Source organism: Panthera tigris, chromosome A2, assembly GCF_018350195.1.
Source record: "Panthera tigris isolate Pti1 chromosome A2, P.tigris_Pti1_mat1.1, whole genome shotgun sequence".
NCBI classification, from domain to species: domain Eukaryota; kingdom Metazoa; phylum Chordata; class Mammalia; order Carnivora; family Felidae; genus Panthera; species Panthera tigris.
Genome location: NC_056661.1, coordinates 144,690,624 through 144,711,167, shown reverse-complemented (window position 1 = coordinate 144,711,167; position 20,544 = coordinate 144,690,624). Strand labels below are relative to the sequence as shown.

The window sequence follows — 20,544 nt, the reverse complement described above, 5'->3', positions numbered from 1 at the left end:
CATAAGGCTTCTTTGTAGGGTGCTTTGTAGAGCAGTGACTCTCAAACCTCCCCGCACACAGGAATCACCTGGGGACCTTGTTAAGCTGCAAATTCTAATGCAGTAGGTCTGAGGTGAAGCTTTAGCCTGAATTTCTAACAAGTTCCCAGGTGATGCTGACATACTACACCCGCCGACCATATTGGGAGGACTGCGTAAATTTAACGTCTTTCTTAGTTCACCGTGATACCCTCATGTCCGGCAGGGTGATTCACACCATAGTAGGTGCTCCGTAAATATTTATTGGACGAATCAGAGTATACAGGGTTAGTATAGCAGTTCGGAGGGCAGAACAATCGCTGTCCTTTGAACTACAGCACATTGGGGGTGTTTCAGCTTCTATCAGTCTTTCCCTCTGTGAAATTACCTCATACTCCGTGGGGTAAGGATGCTCGTACCAAATTATTTCTGGTCTTTCCAGCTCGCTGCCTCCATTCTAATCCTTGAAGTAGTGGCCCTTTCCATGTGGAAGGTAACGAACCCTGGTTTGCAAGCTCCGAGGAAACCTTGCTGTAGTCTACGATCGCTGCAGACAGATTCTCTCCATCCAAGAAGGGAGCAGAGGGCAGAGAACCTGCTGGTGTGGGAATTTCCGATTTTGGTGCCTATCCAAGGAATTGCCACCTCAAATCAAATAAACAGCCTTTTAACAGTGTATGTGAGAAGGAAGTTTATTACACTAAAACACACACATGTAATAATATTGCCATTATTTACTATTATCGTTTGTGATGATGATAACGTCACTGGCAGTTGAGCGATTAAGCGTGCGGGGGACTTGGGGGAGGGGGCACAGGGCTGTGAGGGCAGGAGAAAGAGGAACTACATCTCCCAGAACCCCCCGGGAAAGTCCACGCCGCGGCGGCGGCGCCCCACCCCTTTCGCCAGCCGGGCCCGCCCCGCAGATGACGTCACAGAGGTGACGTCACGGCGCCCAGAGCGAGGCTAGGGTAGAGAGGCCGACTGAGCAGGAGTCGTCCGCTTGTCGTGGAGGCTGCTAGGGAGCCGGCGAGAGGGTGAGCGGGCGAGCAGGCGAGCGAGCTAGAGCAGGCAGGAGGGAGCGACGCGCGGCGCAGAGTAGCGCCGGGGCCGGGCCGCGGCGGAACCCACAGCCGGAGAGGGGCAGCCCGAGCCGGGCGCCGCGGGGTCCCCACCCCCACTCGGCCGGACAGTGCCCGGTGTTCCCCCGTGCGGGGGGCGGCGGCGGCGGCGGCTGACGGGACCGGACAGGATCGCGGGGGTGTTGCCACCTCCACCGAGGAGCCGGCGCGGCCGCGGGCTCCTCAGAGCCGGGGCCCGGGGCCCGTGATAGACGGGCCGAGGAAAGGAGAGAGGCGGCGGCGGCGCAGGCGACGGGGAGGCAGCGGCGACACCATGTCATCCCCCAGTCCGGGCAAGAGGCGGATGGACACGGACGTGGTCAAGCTGTATCCTTCGTGGAGGGGGGATTCGGGCTGTCGAGGGGGGGGGGGCTGTGTGAGGAAGCCCAGGGCACCCCTGAAACCCAAGCAGGGGCCCTGGGGCACTCCAGGCCACTGTTCGAGGCTCCCTTCCTCTCCTCCCTCCCCCCAGTGCCTACGGCGGCTCCTTGGCACCTCCCAGGAGCCGAGAGCCTTTCCAGCTCCCCCTTTATCTGCAGCACCCCGAAACGTGCGTTGTTTCTCGCTGTTCTGCACCCCCTTTGCCCGTGACTCTCCTCCACGACGTTTGGATTCCCAAGACGACGTGGGGTTTTTTTTTGGTTTTTTTTTGGTTTTTTTTTTTTTTTTTTTTTTTTTTTTTGCAGGACCAGCTACCTCTCTCTTTATCACCATGTCCACCTCAGGGTCTCTCCTGTTTGCTCGCTCTGGATTTAGGGACTCGTGATAGAAATTCCCGAGAGTGAAGCCTTTCTTCCTTTCTTGAGATGCCTCCATTCCCTCCACTCACTGTGCTTCTTGAACTGGGGTAACTCAAGTGACCTCCTTTATCCCTAATTCCTTTCTATATTAGGAAGAGTAGTCTGCTCAGTGCCCCCTCTTGTAATAAAGAGCTCTGAGTGTTTTAAATCAGAGACCCCTGCTAAGCTCTCTGGTCCCTAGAAGAACCCCACGGTTTTTCTTTTCACTGACAAAGCCTGTCCCACCCATAGTTGTATGCAGTGAGGACCCCCAGGCCCTCCATAAGCCACCCTCCATATTGTGGACATGACAGCTGGAGGAGGGAGAGAAAGAGGATCTCCTTGACAAAATAGCCCCTGTAGTGGCCACTTAAGCAAACTCTGTCTATGAGGGTAAGGTTCTCGGGGGAATAACTGCCCTGATTTTACCAAGTGACACCTTTTATTCCACCCCACCCCCCAACTTTATGTACTCTGGAGGTGGCAGTGGGAAAGCTATAACTGATAAGGGCCCTTCAGGCAGAGGTTTTGGTTGGAGTCCAGACTGATTATTTCGTGACCAGCTAGAGAAATTCGCGAAGGTTCCTGTGACAAATGGAGAAAATTTTTGAGGGGTAATTTAGAGGGTTGGGGGAGAGAGAGGAAACGAGCCCAGTGTTCTGAGCACCTAATCCCTGGGGAGAAGGGGAACCGGGGATGGGGAGTGGTGGTGTGTGAAACGCAGTTAAAAAGTCCTGTCTCCTGCTTCTCTTTCTCCCTCACCCCCATCCCCCCACCATTTCCCCCTGTTGCAGGGTTTTGTTTATATAACTCAAGTTGTTTGGCTAGATTCTTCAGGTGAATTCCTTCTTTCTTCCTTTTATTTGTTACTGTTTTTGATTGAACATTTTCCCTCTTTTTAGAGATTGATGATTATTGTCAAATACTGAGTTATGGAATTCTCAGAAGTTTTTTAAGAAGTAGTTTTTGTATTTGGTTTAGAAGTGGGGGATGGGAGAGAAGTTGCCTGGGCAAGAGATTTTTTTTTTTTTTTCATAATCTTTTCAAGAATAGGGTGTTTTTCTCCTCACTCGGGAAAACTTAGCCAGAAATTAGGAACAGTAGATAAAACTACTAAGTTTTAGTATTTGAAGTTCAGAATTTTGGGGTGGTGGGAAGGGGGATTACAGAGAGGAGCAAATAATAAAATATATGTTCCAAATACATGTCTAGGCACAAGTGAAATTGACTCTTCCTGAGCTGTTTGTGGCTGTGATTAAGTTTTGTAAACGTGTGAATGATACCAGTAATGTTGGCTTTTCATAATGTTGCAGGAAAACTTGTAACTATGGCTGTGTGTTCATTTTACACAAAGCAGTTTCGGGTTTTATTTTTGTTTAGAAACTAGGAAATGACATGGTGGCAGCATCTGAGTTATTTTTATCCTGAATTGAGAGTTACTGTCACACCTAATGCAAATTTCTACCTAATGTTTAATTGGGATGGAGGTGGAGAGAGAATTCCAGCTGTTTTTGATCAATGTCAGTGTCTCAAATTATATACATATATTTTTAGAAGATTGAGGATAAAGGGTGAGGCCTAACTTGACCTGATGCCTTTTCCATACAGTGCCTTTTGTTCATTTAGTAGTTGTGGCATCTAGAATGATTACCGCATTTAGGAGACGGGGTGTGGGGGGTGGAGAGGGAGAGGAAAACAGACAAAGAACAGCAGGGTGTCTTTCTCTTTTTTCTTCCCCTAAGTGGCTTATTTCATAGCTTATTTTTAGTAGAAGATGAAGAAAGGCAAAGATGCATTGGCCTTCTGTTCTTTCCCCACCTTCCTCCTTTCTGACAAAAGAAAGCAGAGGCGCTTTAAAATCATAGATCTCTGAGATAGGAGGACAACAGTCTCGGGACTTAAAAGCCAGAGGTTATCTTTGTTTCATGTTTGTTATTTTCTGGTCTAACGTAGTTTGGAAGTTAAAATTTTGGTATTTCCTTTTGTGTGTGCATGTGTGTGGTGGGGGTGAGAGATTTTGTGGCCTCTTTTCTCTGTTGAATTCACATTAGTAGGCCCAAATGGAGCCCATAATTTTTGAGCAAGGTATATTTAGCAAAAATTTAAGGAAAAATTTCCCAACCCACTATTAAAATTAGTACAGTTGTGTGAAAGGGCCGGGGTTGAAAATGAAAGATGGTGGAGAGGAAGTAGAGAAGGTCTGAAGGAATGTACTTGCTTTTTGCCCCTCAGTGCCCCTTGATGATTTCTTTGGTATGGAGGCCAATAGCTGGTTTCATTGCAATCTCCTGTTTCAGCCCATTTTTGGATGTCTCCTGAGTGTAATTATGCCACCACGATTTACAGCTTGGCAGGGAACCTATAATAGTAGGAAAGTAGTGGTGTGGGGGTAGGGAGAGAAGGGGATGTGTAACTAATTGGCCACTGCTTTCCACCACCTAGCTAGGTTCTTTCCGAGACACTGTCTCTGGTTGTTGTTTGGAGTCGGTGCAATTTCTTTTGTGACGGGTTGGTAGGAGGAGAGCTGACTCTCAAGTTATGCAGGGAGTGAGTGTTTTGCACCGATGCACTTAATAATCTGCTGGGCGATTATGTTCTGAAACTCTGACTCATTCATTGTTTCTGTTCTGATCCTTTGCTGAGGGTTGTGCAAACCTCTCCAGGAGCCTAGAAACTGATGTACTGACTTCTGGGTCCTGTAGGAATTTGTCCCAATCAAAAAACTTACAGTCAGCCCAGATCCTGTGGTATGGTGGTGGATAGCGTGGCCATTTGTTTGCAAAGTCAGGTAGATTGGTGATACCGTGCTGTTCCCAGCCTGGCAAGCGTTAAGGTTTCCATCTCAAACCCAAACCCAGGCTGATTATTTAGATTGTCTGAGAACTGGGACTCTGGTGACCTTAAAGCGTGATTTGCCCTAAAGGAATATCGGTTTAAGTTCTCCCTGGTGGAGGAACAAACAGCTCAGATTACACGGGTTTCCTTGTTGGTGGGGGTTACTCGTCTCACCCTGTTGCACAGCCTGGTGATCCTTTTATCTGTGAACCAGTGGCCCCTGCTGAAGGCTGGAGCTGCTTGTTTTGGAAAAGCGTATGCAGGGAAAAGGCCTCAGGCACAGCTCCTCACAGCTCATTGGCTGCTCTGTTACTACCCGGAAAAGGAGGAGGGGTGGAGCTACCAAACAGCTGATGGAGTGTGTGACCAGAGTGTTTATATACAAAAGAAGTAGGGGCCGGGGACGCCTTGTGAGTGGTGTTACAGGATTAAGTGTATTTTCAAGGGGTGGAAAAGAGGAAAACCTGACCTCTCAGAGTACAAGAAATAAGTGTTCAGGGTTAAGTCAGAAAAGTGAATCTGATAATAATGGGGACTTGGCATGCCCTGTATTTGTTATTGGTGTGAGATTTTGGAATTTACTTTATAATACTAAGTTTTCGAAGATCTCCTTTTTCAGAGGGAGTTGTGGCAACTTAAAATAGGATATGCCGCCACTTTAAATGTACTTAAATGACTCATGCAGGGATTCAGAAGTATGGTACAAATGTAAGTTTTCCCTACAAAAGCTTGAAGAGTGATAGAAAGGGGCAGTGACTTTTACTAAATTCATTAGCAGCATTTAGTGAAACCTTACAGAATCCAGGGTGTCTGCTTTAGGGTTTCAGAAGCTTTCAGGAACAAGTTCATCCCCCTAAAATGTTTGAGCACCCACTTCATGCCGGGTTTGGTGCTAGGGGGTTAGTAGTGAAAAATTCAGTGTGGGTGGTCATGATGCTTATGTAACCAGTTAAACAATTAAAAAAAAAAAAAAAAAAAAAACCAAAGTAGAGCTGTTTATAGTAGGTCAGCATTGTATGTATCAGCTTTTTGAATAACTTGTATTTACTTTCAGAATTGACTTTTCAAGGAGAAGAAAGATTAAAAAGTGAATTTTATGCAATGGGATGTATGGGGTGCTATATTCCTATTATTTAAAAGGTAGATGTTAAAAGAAAATGGAAACAAAAACATTAAAATGCTTAACCCTTTGACATCAGCTTTGGTATTTTGTTGTTAATCAGTAATTATTCTATCCCTAAATTAGTAGTCTTTGTTACTCTTTAATTTGTGCTCAGAGTATAGACGATTCTGTAATCTTTTAACTAGCTCCAGTGTCAGTTGAGAGAACCTGTGTTTTGCTTTTATTTCCTGTGGACTCTGTTTTTGTGAGATGTTGAGGTGGAAGGTGGAACAGCTTTATGGTCTTCAAGCTAGAAATTAAAGGTTTGGCAACTCCCAGTGTTCTGAATTTGTCTTCTCTGCCTAGATTTTGGTGACAAATATAACATACTGGTACTTATTTTTGTTAAGCAGGGACCTACATGAGTAAGCATTCACAGCTTCAGAACATCGGAGTCCTGCAGTGCAGTTCTAGTAAATTACACACAAGCCTGAAAATTCAGCTTTTAGGGGAGAAAAATCTTTTGCAGATGTGACCCATAAAAGTCCCTTAACCCTGTTTGTATGCATGTGTTAGAAACACCTGGATTTGTTGTTTTCCTAGTGTTGTGCAATTTGCCTAGTACCTTGACCTGTGTTGTGTGTGTGTGTATACACGTGTATACGTATATATACAAATATATGTAATATTTAGTATCTTGTTCACTCTTAACAGATTTGATGGTTCTAAGAATCATTGGATTTTGTTTAAAGATTTTATTTTAAAGTAATCTCAACACCCAGCATGGGACTCAAACTCACAACCCCCGAGATCAGGAGTCGTATGCTCCACTGACTGAGCCAGCCAGGTGCCCCAAGAATCATTGGATTTTTTAGGCTTGCAATTCAGACCTGCAAAAGTGCTTATGGTATAATAGCTTCTTAACTATAGACCCACAGTGTACGTTTTAGTAAACTACTTTAACGAAAAAACTGGATCATGCAAGTAGTAAGACAATTGAGGAAAGTATAGGTTACAAAAGGGGGAAGAAAACAGTCACTCATAATCCTATCCTTTATACAGTGGTTCTCAAACTTTAGTGTGATCTTAATTACCTGGAGGGTTTGTTGAAATAGGTGCTGGGGTACTAGCCCTGGAGTTGTCCGACTCAGTGGTTCTAGAATGGGGCTCAAGAACTTGCATTTCTAACAGGTTCCCAGATGATCTTGATGCTGTTGGTCCACAATAGGGACCACAGCTTAAGAACCATTGTCCTCAAATATTAACATGATGGTGTTTTTTCTTATCAGTCTCCCCCTCTCCCCCATATATTATTTTCAACCTGTTGATCATCTTGTATGTATGTGCTCTGTTTTTGCTTAATAGTTTTTGCAGCTTCCCCCTTCCCCCCAATTAAAAATATCAAACATAATGAATAGATCATGTAATATGCCATTCCGTGCCCATGCCACTGATTTAATTCTTTGGCATTTTGTCTGTGATAAGATTGAAATTAACATCTTGTACATAGGCTTTTCTTGTACTTGTGGATTATTTCTGTTTCCTACTAGAGCAAAGAAGATAACCATTTGAATTAAAATAATTTCTTTTTTCTGTTTTCTTCTAGATCAAAGAAGGTAATCATTTGAATTAAAATATTTAATTAAAAATCTTGGGGCCCCACACTCACTCTGCTCTCATTTTGTTCTGTTGTGTTTTAGTTGGTGTGATTTCAGCAGTGAAGCAATCAACCTGTCCTAGTGATGACAAATGAATTCTGATCTCTTTGTTTTATATGGTGTGTGTGTGGGTGTGCGAGTGTGAGTGATAATGGCGATCCTTAAATTAGGGACACTTTTGTACTTGCCAAAGTGCCTACTGTGAGTTGGTATATTAAATATATACATTCATGATTAGATCTGACTGGCAAGAGCTACAGAATTAGTTGGGATATCTTGAATTTGTTTCCTTCTGCTTTTCATTGAGGTATAATATAAAATAACTGTGTATATTTAAAAATGATAAATGAGATAAGTTTTGACAGAAATATCACCCATGAAGCCTATCATCACAATCAACCATTGATTTGGTTTCTGTCACTATAGATTATTTTGCATTTTCTAGAATGTTATATAAAGGTAATTATAGAGTATGTCCTTTTTTTTTTTAAGTGACCCAATTATGTGTTCCCATAAGAAACCCTCTTTATTTTTTTTTTTTAAGTTTGTTTATTTATTTTGTGTGAGAGAAAAAGTAGGGGAGGGGCAGATGAAGAGGGAGAGAGAGAATCCCAACCAAGTTCAGTGCTCTTAGCACAGAGCCTGATGCAGGGCTTGATCTCCTGAATAGTGAGGTCATGACCTGAGCTGAAATCAGGAGTTGGATTCTTAACCAACTGAGCCACTGAAGCGCCCCTAGAGTATGTACTTCTATATGAATTCTTTCATCATATTTTGAGATTTACCATGTTCTTTTCATTGCTGAGTAGTATGTCATTGTAAAGCTATAGCACAATTTGTTTACTTACACATTTTCCTCTTTATGGGCGTTTGGGTTATTTCCAGTTTGGAGCTATTACAAACAAAGCTGCTATGGATGTTTTCTTTTCTTTTGGGTAAACATATAGGAATGGAATAGCTGAATCATGGGGTAGGTATAGGTGCTTAACTTTTTAACAGATAGCCTGCATTTAATTTTGACTGATTGTCTGTATTTCACATACATTAAGATTGTGACATGAAACATGTATTTATTTTTATTTTTATTTATGTATTTTTTATTTACTTATTTATTTTTTTGAGACATGTATTTTAAAGGAATCCCATTAAATAGCATGATTTGAAAGCACTGATTTCTTACCTTACTCTGTCAAGGCTAGTTTAGTAACTTTTTCCCTCTCCTCCATTCAAAATTAGTGAATTAAGTTTTCGTTGTGAAAATTTTGTGGCCCTTTGACATGGTACTTCAGGGATTACGGTCACAAATAACTTATTTTTGCATCTGCTAGTAAGACTCATTGCTTTTCTGAAAAGATAAGCACACTTTTTGTTGATGGTACCCTTTTCTTTTTGTAAAGTATTGATAAGATTTTTTTTTTAGACCTTAGTTTTGCTTAGCACTTCCAATTACATTTATAGCAGCTTACAAATATTTATGTAGGACTCTGTTGAGGTCTGAATAGTATCTTCAGTTTTCATATGGACTAAATTCAGAAACCATTGGCAACTCCGTGGCAGAACTGAAAACAGATTCTAAGAGTTAGGGTATCCCTTAATATGTTTTCCTGGAATTTTTTTTTTAAGTTAGTTTTTTAACAAAATAGGTTTTTGTTTTTTAAGTTTTTGATGTTCTGTATAAGTTATTTGATAGGTTGATGGACATTGCTATGAGAAAATTTGATGTTGGTTTGTAATGGTTGTCATCACACTCTTTCTGATAAATTACGAGCATTTGAATTGATAGGTGGTTATGCGTGTTGCTTACACGATTAACATATTCCTGGCACTTGGAACTTTAACTTGCCTAACAAGAAAAAAGACCACCTCCTGGTTTATACTTCTTTCAGGTGGGAGTCAATGACGATTTATTCAGCGCGTAGACCTTTAGTTCAGTTGTCAGACGCCAGGATGGCGCTCTGAGCATGTATGTATGTTAGAGGATTATTTTCGGATCGCCAAAATGTAATTGAAGCGCACTGTGGAAACCTTTTGAAAACACAGAAAAGTCAGCGTGTGCTTTTGAGAGACTGTTGGTACGTTAGTGATTCTCCGGTGGGGTGGGGTATCCCGTTTTAGGAGAATGTTACGCTTTCTGGGCAAGTACTCTTGTAGCTTCTTCTCCGCACCTCACCAGATGCTGGCGCAGGGTGTCTGGTTGTTTGCAGGCTGGTGCTCGCGCTGGCTGCCGTGGCTGGCACCTCTAGAGCCAGGTGGTGGAAAGCCCCACAGGGCAGCTCTATGCGGATGAAGGATCCCTTTTGCTTTCCTCCGCTTTTTAGGCATCCAGGGCTTGAGGTAGGAGGTGTAAACAGGTGCTGCTGCTGATCTTTTGACCTGGTCCTGCGGAGAAGTCGGGGAGGAGTAGGAAACCCCATATGAAGGGGAGAGGCTTGGCTGGACTTTGTCATCCCCTGGAGAGACAGACATGGCTGGTGAGTCTGTCCCTGGGCCCACAGCAGGTACCTGGGCTGTAGCACTTGGAGGAACCATAGTTAGGGATTTAGAATATTGTTTAATTGACCGGGAATGGAATCTTACGTCTTTCGTTCAACTGCTTGGTTTCTAACTTGTAAACCACTTTTAGCGAGGCATTATGGATAAAAAGTAAGAGATATTCTCTACATGGGAAATTGTTATTAATGTTGTAAGTTATGCATTTTCTCTTTAGCTTTAGGCAAAACGTTTCTTTTCCCACGTATCGTGTTTTTATCACGTACACTTTTCAAGGTTTCTTGGATTGTAAAATCTTAGTTGAGGTAATATAAACAGAAAATAAGATACAGAGTGTGCCTGGTTCGTGTTACCTCAGAAGCAATTGGGTTACTACTCTGCTTAGTGAAAATAAATTTAGTTGTTTTGTCCAAATGGTGCCAGTGTAACTGGTTATCCGGATATTGCTTTTAAGTCAGTTGATGTTATATTACGTAGTTTCAGGAAGGTTGATTAATTTTAAAAACACGTATTTGGGGGAACATTTTCCATTGTGGTTACCGGTAGAAAGATGATTCAGGTAGAATTGTGTTCGTTAAGAGATCACTGGGTGTAATATAGTTGGTTATATTGTTTTATGGTCTTACAGACTACTGAATGTTTAGTACCCTTTTGCTATTTATCTAAACCTGTATATAAGTTAGTAAGTCTCCCTGGCAACAAAGCCTGAAACTACATAACCCTTTTTGTTTCACTCCAAAGGAAAGAAACGGTTTACTTTTTTTCATTAACAAATGGTCAGTTTTATATGGCCTTTATATATGGTCCCACAGCTGTGAATTGGTACTTGGTCAGATCACTAATTTAAACTAAGGCTTCTACGATGAAATCATCCCATGATGCAGATCTTGGAGATTCGGGGGCTTTATTACACATTATATTCACATTCGCATATTCAAAGTATATTAAAATGTATAGAACATAACACGTTTGATAATAAATCACTGATTTTGGCAAGACAATTTGACGTGATTAAATCTGTTAATTTTACCAACTACAGCCACCATCTTTGTAATGAATAAAGGGAAAACAACTATTTTTTGCCTCCCTGTTTGTATCCTTAGAGATTAGAAGCAAAAACAAAATACTTTTAAGTCAGATTTGTTTTATGGGTGGAAGAAAGAGAGGAAATAGACCTTTGAGTGTGTTCTTTAGTCTGATTCTCTGGATTGCTGCCCGTTTCTCCTGGCAGTTAAGAAAGGCAGGTCTTGAATGTGGTCTTAGATTATCAAATGACATATATTTGAGTATACCTGTATCGCATCATTTATGTAGTTGAGAACACTTATTTGCTTCTGTCTTTCCGTAGGCTCTTTAGTTAGAATAGTTGGGTACCATGTTCTTTCTTTTAGTGATTAATGTGGCTTTTCCTTTGAGATTTAGCTAAGAGTTTTATAACCTGTAAACTATGTTATGTCAGGAAGACTATTAGTGGCTCATCAAGACTAATTTCATTTCATATATTTTAATTTGTATGTGTTTTCTTTTTCTGGTGGTGTTCCTAGCTTATAGTTTGAACTGATTTCTAGAAATCAAATAAAGTGAAATACACCGGCAGGAAATCACACAAAGAAACCTTTGAAGAGAAGGTATTTCCAGACCCTTTACAGTATCTTACATTCAAGCTTAAGTGAGAGTAGTAGTGAAGCCAGGTCCTTTTTTTTCTAGGAGTTTGGAAATTGGAGTATACTTGGCCTAGTTCACTTTGTGCGGTTTGGCAGTTATTTATCAAACTAGAACTTATGCTAAAAATACATAGTAGTTTACACCTTTGCTATGTATCCTCTGAACATAAAATAGGCTATGCCTTAGATTTGCCTTAACCCTGCTCAGTGAAGTCAGACACAATGGAACTTAACACCTGAATTTTGTGCTCTTATACTTCAAAGGGCCTGGTCTCTCCTTGCCTCTGAAGAATTTGGTGTTTCTAAGCTGGCTTTATGCAAACTGGTCAGTGTTTCGGAGATTCAGAAAGTGCTGACTCTATTTTCTTTTAGTAAGTCCTCAAGGTAGGAAGTCTGGAGGTCTTTATCACCCACATCCTCCTGTGCTCTCCAGGCAAGGTAAATGGGGATAGTCCCCTACCCCTGTGGGAGCTTATTCTCAGGATTTAGTTCTAGCTCCTCTGCATCTTGTGATTCAAAGAATGGCTAATGAAATACATACCTTGTCTGCTTGTGCTTATTGTCCATTTTTGGGGGGTGACTGGGTCTGTCTGCACAAGCCTTTGAACTGGATCATCGTAATTGACACAGATGCCTCTCTTTCTATTTGCTTAATGGGAAAGCAGAGTTGGTAATTCAGTTGTTTCTAGAATTACAAATTAGGGTATGATTGGGATGTCTTTAAATTTGGGCTTATTATTTGAATGCATTGGATAAAACATAAGGATTTTAGTCTGTCAGTTCTGGCTGTTTTATTTCTCAAAAGTCATTCCTACAGTGTTTTGTCAGCTCTTATGACGTTCTGATGACATTTTATTAAAGTTAAATTTCAGTAGATATGACACTTACATAGATTTTAGCATGTTCTTCTACTTGGAGAAAACCTGGAATTCAAATAATAGTACTACAAAGCAATGGTTGCTTTCTGACTATAAGGGCTCTTTGAGTTGAAATGAATAATTGTATTATTTCTAGGCAGTATCCTTTGTGGCTTTAAGTAATAGTTTGAGAAATACTAATTCTTGGCTGTATTGCTTCGAATTTAGAGAGTAAACTCTGGTAACTTTGTTTTTATTATTGATGTCAGAAATAGAAGCCAGAGTTGAAATTAGGAGTCTGCTTTCCACTCCTGACTTTTAATTCAGTTTTGCTACTTAGTAGTCACATTTGTTATGTGAAAAATAGAATTAAAACAGTATAGCCTAATGCCCTCGCTAATCCCATTTAGGAATGCAAGAGTCCTAAAGAATGAAAAATGACACTAAGTTTTAATATGAATGTTCTGCTGTGTTTTTACAATAGTAGATTAGATGGCATTACATTTTATATTTTTGAGGTATCTGAATTGTATGTTACCTGTCAATAATTAAAAAAAATAATATAAGCCATGTAATAGTGCCTGATTTACAGAAGCTTTGATCAGCATAGAATGACCGCATGCCGTTCCTTTCCAAATTTATGTATTTAATTACCTAAATTATATTTTGGCTTTTACATTTTTTTAAAAGTTTTTTTTTGAAAGTTTATTTTGAGAGAGAGAGAATGAGAATGAGGGAGGGTCAGAGAGAGGAGAGAGCAAACCAAGCAGGCTCCATACTGTCAGTGCAGAGCCCCATGCAGGGCTTGAACTCACCAACCGTGAGGTCGTGACGCTTAACCAACTGAGCCTCCCAGGCGCCCCTATATTTTGGTTTTTAAAAGGTAAATTGGGGGAATGGAAATATGCTTGAGTAAAAGGATATGCCCAGAGCCAGGATGGGATCCCATCAGAGTTTGACACAGTTCAGTACTTAAGCATTTAAATATTGTATTGTTATTTCTTTTAATTGCTTTCTAGATATTTTGAAGATACCTTTCACAGAAAATTTAGTTGCTCACATTTTTTTAAAAGTAATCTCTAGGGGCTCCTGGGTGGCTCAGTCGGTTAAATGTCCAACTTTGGCTCGGGTCATGATCTCATGGTTGCTGGGTCCGAGCTCTGCGTTGGGCTCTGTGCTGACAGCTGGGAGCCTGGACCCTGCTTCGGATTGTGTCTCCCCTACTCTCTGCCCCTCCCCCGCTCTTGCTCTGTCTGTCCTAAAAATAAACAAACATTAAAAAAAAAAAAAATCTCTGTATCCAACATGGGGCTTGAACTCATGACCCCAAGATCAAGAGTCCCGTGCTTTTCTGACTGAGCCAGCCAAGCACCCCAGTTGCCAACATTTTTATTGATATTTAAACTCTGGGTGCCTGGAATGGATCAGTTTTGCCCCATATTACAGTAATTCCAATTATGAGTCCCCAGACAGCTAAGCCTGTGTAAAAACTTTGGATGCTTAATTTTTTAAAACTTGAGATGAAAGAAAGCTTGGGAAGTAATGGGCCTTTCTCACTTTCTGCTGTTTTTGCCTTGATGTTTGATAGCTTTTACATTTTTTTAGATAAACTTTTGATTTTTGATTTACAGAAAAGTTGCAAACATACTACAGAGAGTTTCTGTTCACTCCGTTCCAGTTACCCCTGTGCTGCTTTGTGTTCCAATGGCACGTGTCAAAACTAGGAACCATTATTGGTTGGTGTATTACTATAAACTAAACTTCAGGCTTTATTCAGATTTCACCAGTTTTTCCACCGATGTTCTTTTCCGTTCCAGGGTTCAATCCAGGATACATCACATACGGTGGTCATGTCTCCTTCGTATTCTCTAGTCTGTGACAGTTGCTCACTTATTTCTTGTTTTACGTAACATTGACAGTTTGGGAGTACTGGTCAGGTGGTTTTTGGAGTATTCCTTAATTTCAGTTTATCTGATTTGTTTTCCTCTCATCATTAGACCTCGTGATAGTAAAGGTACTTAAAATTGGCCAAACTCATTCTGGGGTTTTGGAAGGAATACCACGGAGGTGAAGTGCCCTTCTCATCACACATGGGGGCGTGTGAGGGGCATACATCTGTCCTCATGCCTCATGACCTCGCAGGTGATGTTGAGCTTGGTCCACTGGGCCTTAGTGGTGCTTGCCAGGTTCTTCCACTGTAAAGTTACTATTTTTCCTTCAGTATTCTATTCCTTGGAAGATAGTCACTAAGTGTAGCTGACATTTAAGGAGCGCCAGGGGGAGGGGGGGTTCTACTCCTGGAAGGAGTTACTGTTTTTGACTTTTTAAAACTTAATTTTTTATTCACATTCCTTCTTCGGTGTGGTGTCTTCTCTCCCTTTAGTTGTGGAGTTTGTTCGTCAGTCTTCGGGTCAGTTTCTGGGGTGTTAAGGATGATTTGATAGTTACCTCGTTGTGTTCGTGGGACGAGGTCCTCCTCTACCACCGCCATCCTCCTGCTCCTTGTTTCTGATTATAATGTATTAGTGCATTAATCTAAGTTGTTAGGTTTTGTTCAGAAGTTATATTTGATTTTGAATGAAGCGTAAATTGGTACAGGCTTTTGGAAACGAAATGGGATGTAAATATATGAGGATGTGGTCTGGGAGCACACAGATTTGGTGGATTTGTTTATTTAACAATTTGCATGGCAAGTTTAAGTCTGTACATTTGGCTCTTTTTAGATCTATAATAACTTTTATATGTGAAAATAAAGAGAAACTTAGAGTGAACTGAAAAGGTATTAGTTAAAAGCTTCCTATGTCAAGGAATTCTATAATAGAGTTTTAGACCAGAAAGAGGATTTAGGGTGGAGTACTGATAAAATGCCATGACATTCTGCATAGCTTCTTGTTATTAATCAGTTATATAATTAACTTTTAAGAGAGAAGAATATATTCTTATCAACCACTAATTCTAGCAGCAGATCATTATTTTGGCTTGTAGAAACATTTTATTCTAAAAGGAATGAATTTTTCACCATTTTGATGTCTTTTTTTTTTCTTTTTAGCAGTTCTATTTGTAGTTTCAGTGAAAATCTTGACATAATTGTAGTTGTCAGTTTTAACCAGAAATTCAGTTATGGGAAGATTAACTGTTTAGAATTTCACTTTTTCTTTATTGCAGAATTTCCTGAACAATTGAAGCTTACCCCTTTATTTCATTTTTTTATTATTATTATTTTTTTAAGTTTATGTATATTGTGAGAGAGTATAAGTGGGAGAGGGGCAGAGAGAGACAGAGAACCCCAAGCAGGCTCTACACTGTCAGCACAGAGCCTGATGCGGGGCTCAAACCCACGAACTGTGAGATCATGACCTGAGCTGAAGTCAGATGCTCAACTGAGTCACCCAGGTGCCCTGAAGCTTCTTTCCCTCCCTCCTTCTCTTCCTTCCTTCCTTCCTTCCTTCCTTCCTCTCTTTTTTTCCTTTTCTTTCTTTCTTTCTTTCATTTTTGAGAAAGAGAGAGCGTGTGAGCAGGGGAGGAACAGAGAGAGGGAGACACAGAATCTGAAGCAGGCTCCAGCCTCTCAGCTGTCAGCACAGAGCCCAATGCGGGGCTCGAACCCACGAACCATGAGATCATGGCCCGAGCCAAAGTTGCATGCTTAACTGACTGAGCCACCCATGCGCCCCAAAACTTCCTCCTTTAAATGAGAAAACTCATTTTACTTAGACAGTATTTGGTGTAGTTAAAAAAGTTTTCAAGTTTATTTACTTTGAGAGAGAGAATATGCAGAGAGAGAGGGAGAGAATCCCAAGCACTGTCAGCACCGAGCCCGACACGGGGCTTGAACTCCTACATCATGAGATCATGACCTGAGCCGAAATCAAGAGTTGGATGCTTAACCGACTGAGCCACCCAGGTGCCCCTGGTATAGTTTTATTTTGGTTGATGTATTTGCCACCTTCTCCTTTCTCTCTAGCAATAACACTGACAGATGATGAAAGTCATAAAAGTGTATAAAATGCATTTCTTTTCTTGAACAGAGTATATTTATAGTTGAGGCTCTTGGGTAAGTGACCTCTGGAAAAGTAATAGTGAAATACTAAAATTTGGCCAAACCCATTTGGTTTCTGGGCTAAAAAGTTAAGCCAAAGTGTATCTCTCAGGGGCTTCCTTGAAAATAGCGAGGAAGAAAGTAGAAATTGAATATTAATGGAAAATATCTTGCTAGTTATAAACATAGTAGTGATAAGTAGTTACACATTCTTTGAGATTGTAGAGGACAGTTCAGAATTTATGTATCAACTTATGGGGACGCCTGGGCTTTTGTGTGGTAAATAAGTCAGAAGTGTTTATAATCAGCCGTTTATTGGTTTAGTAACCCCGGTGGTGTGCTTTTAGACCTTTGGCCTTAAATAATGCTAGCACTTGGATGCCATGTAGGTGCTAAGAATCAGTAGTGTGGAGCTTTAGGGCCATCTTACTGCTTTGATGACTCTGTGCCAGATGTTGAACTGGTTCTTTTATATTTGTTTCCTTTGCTCACTTTCTTAACTTTGTGTACCCGGTGGGCCTTTACAAGAAAACAAGAAGCAATCAAGACTTACTTTTTTAGAGTAGTTTTAGGCTCATAGCAAAATTGAGAAGGTAGAGATTTCCCGTGTCCCTCTGGTCCCACTCATGAACGGCCTCCCCCATTGTCATCATCCTCTGCCAGAGTGATACATTTGTTTCAATTCATTAATTCGCATTGGCACATCATTATCACCCAAAGTCTGCAGTTTATATCAGAATTCATCTTAGCGTTGTATAGCTATGTGCTTGGACATATGTGTGATGATTTATATCCATCATTATGGTATCCTACACAGTATTTTCACTGCCCTGAAAATTCTGTGTTCCACCTGTTCATTCCTCTCTCCCCTAACACCTGGAAGCCAGTTATCTTTTTATTGTTTTCATAATTTTGCCTTTTCTAAAATGTCATATAGTTAGAATCATACAGGAGGTAGGCTTTTCAGATTGGCTTCTTTCACTTAGTAATACGGATTTAAGTTTCCATTGTGTCATTTTATGGCCTAATAGCTCATTTCTTTTTAGTGCCAAATAATGCTCCATTGTCTGGGTGTATCACAGTTTGTCCATTCACCTTGGTGAACCATTTTTAGTGAAGAGATAATACTATTCTAGTGGTTCCTTATTTTCCAAATTCATCTTTGTATTTTTTTTTTTTTAAGTCCCTTAGTAGTGACTAGTTAAATTTTATACTTCTGGCCCATTCAGTCCTCAGCTGTATCTTTCTTGACCCTTGATACTTGTTCTATAATGTGCTATTTCTCATGTGTATATGCATATATATATATATATATATATGTATATATATATATATATACATACATACATATTTTAATGTTCATTTATTGGAGAGAGAGACAGACTGAGCATGAGCCAGGGATGGGTAGAGAGAGAGGGAGACACAGAGTCCAAAGTAGAGCCTCATGTGGGGCTTGAACTCCCGAACTGTGAGATCATGACCTGAGCCGAAGTTGGATGCTTAACGGAGCCACATGAGGCGCCCCTCTTTCTGGTATATTTCAGTCAATTTTTGTGGCATCCTTGCTTTGAGATGTTATGGCTCACTTCTTTTGGTTTTAATTTGTGTATGTGTGTGTGTGTTTGTTTATTTTTGAGAGACAGCATGAGCCAGGGAGGGGCAGAGAAGCAGGGAGACACAGGATCTGCAGCAGGCTCCAGAGCCTAACGTGGGGCTCAAACTCATGAACTGCGAGATCGTGACCTGAGCCAAAGTAGGCTGCTTCACCGACTGAGCCACTCACGCATCCTTGTGACTCACTTTTTATGGATGAAAAATCTTGGGCTACACAGATTGTCTGGAAATGCTGAGGTCCTAGAGGAATGATGGGTCCTGAGCCAATGAGAGTTTCTCATGCTTTTGTCCTTTTGGCATACATTTAACTTTGCGTATGAAGTAGGTGCTCAGAAAACACCTGTTAAGTGAATTTTGATACATAATATACTACAGGTGGGATGCCTGGGTGGCTCAGTCGGTTAAGTGTCAGACTCTTGATTTGGGCTCAAGTCATGATCTCAGGTTAGTGAGATCAAGCCCCACGTCAAGCTCTGCACTGACAGTGTGGAGCCTGCTTGGAATTCTCTCTTTCCCTCTCTCTCTTTGCCCCTCCCTTGCTCTATCTCTCTCTCAAAATAAACTTAAAAAAAAAAAAAAATACACACGCACATCCACTACAGGTTTTTGCCAAGTCCTTGGGTTGATTTAAGCTAAACTTTGGCACCTGTATGGAAAATCAGAAACCTATGTACAGAAATCATGCTGGAGAGAAGCAGATCTTAAACTGTGGTCATCATCAACATGCCTTTCACCACAAGCCTGTGGTTAAAAAAAAGGCAGGTTCACTTGAGCATGTCCTTGATCAGGAGTAAAGATCATTAGTAAATTTTGACCCTCAATTATGTGTCTTTTAATATTCTGTGTAATGAAATGAGAAACCTCTTTCCTGCATATTGAAAGTATGGTGGTGGTTTCTAGAAAAAACAACTTAGGTGATTTTGAGTTGGCAACCGAACTAGCTGTTTTTTTATGGAATGCCATTTGTACTTGAAAGTAGATACTTGATCCAGACATTTTCTCCAAAAAAAGCGAGCCTATCACTCCAAGGAAAACTGCTAGTATATAAAATGATATATGATAAAATGATAAAATATAAGCCTTAAACCAAAAATTAGAATTTTGGGTAACTTGTTATCAGCCACATGCTTGACAGTTGTTTAATACTTACATTTCTGATGAGATAGTGGTGATATTAAATGTGATTTTTTGATACTGTGTAATGAAATGTGTCAACATTAGGAAGGTCCGTATAAGTTTGTGAACCAGTATTTTCCACATGGCCAGTGCATGATAGAAAATCATGCTTGGGTAAAAAAGATTCATTAAAAATTCAAGGTAGACCAGTGGACTTTAACAGTATGAAAAGTTCATTGGTACCGTTCCAGATTCCACATTGCAGTTGGCCTTTAGGAAACTACCCACTTGTCAAGTTTTGGTGTAGTATCAGTGGAAAATGTCGGTATGACCTGAAAAGTCTATTAAACTACTCGTCTTTTTTCTAACTACATTCAAAATGTACCAGATTTAATGCAGAAGCACATAGGACAATCCAGCCCACTTCTGTTAAGCCAGATATTAAAGAAATTTGCTAAATTGTTTTTTTGTTTTGGAAATTATTTTTCATAAAAATGATATATGTTAAAATGTGTAAAATTTATTATTTTAAATGAATTGATGTTTTTAATTTCAAAATGGTAAATATCCATACAAAAGCTCTTTGGGGTCGTCGATTTTTTTTTTTTTTAATGGTTTTATTTATTTTTGAGAGAGGGAGCATGAGCAGGGGAAGTGCAGAGCAAGGGAGAGACAGGAGCCGAAGCAGGCTCTGTGCTGATAACAGAGAGCCCGATGTGGGGCTTGAACTCCCGACTGTGAGATCATAACCTGAAGTTAGACGCTCAGCCGAATGAGCCACCCAGGTGCCCCTGGGGTCATTGATTTTTTTTTTTTTTTTTTTTTTTTAAGTGTGAAGGGTGCTAAGACCAGACAGTTTGAGAACTGCCTTCACAAATGTATGAAGAGAAGTTGTCATGTTGTTGTCATAGGATGTGCTTTATTTGTACCTAGTGTAGTGTTGGCATAATACTAGTCTTTAATCAAATATTCAAATCAGATTGAATTGAAGTATATAGTAAAGCAGGTAAATAAATACACATTTAGCCTTGAAGGGGAATTGGTATAACATGAAGATGGCAAGTGTTTTCATGTGAGTAAAGAATGCCAGAGTTTACACCATGTTATATAGATTCTAAGACTTTTTTCCTACATCTCCACATCTTTGAAATGGAGATGGCTTTCAGTTGGTAGTGTTTGTCAGCTTTTTTCTTTCTTGGTGTCATGAAATAATGGTGTATTGTCGATGTGATGAAATAAGGCAGCACTTTT

At 40.6% G+C, this 20,544-nt stretch overlaps 1 protein-coding gene across 1 annotated transcript in view; it reads left to right on the top strand.

Annotated features, from left to right (window-relative positions):
• Positions 1-972: 972 nt before the first annotated feature.
• The window catches only part of UBE2H (ubiquitin conjugating enzyme E2 H), a 102,367-nt gene continuing 82,795 nt past the window's right edge, over positions 973-20,544 (top strand). Inside the window, exon 1 of the mRNA XM_042972192.1 lies at positions 973-1,466. Within this exon, the coding sequence (XP_042828126.1) occupies positions 1,414-1,466 (53 nt within the window). The 5' untranslated portion in view covers positions 973-1,413. The remainder of the gene's footprint in view (positions 1,467-20,544) is intronic.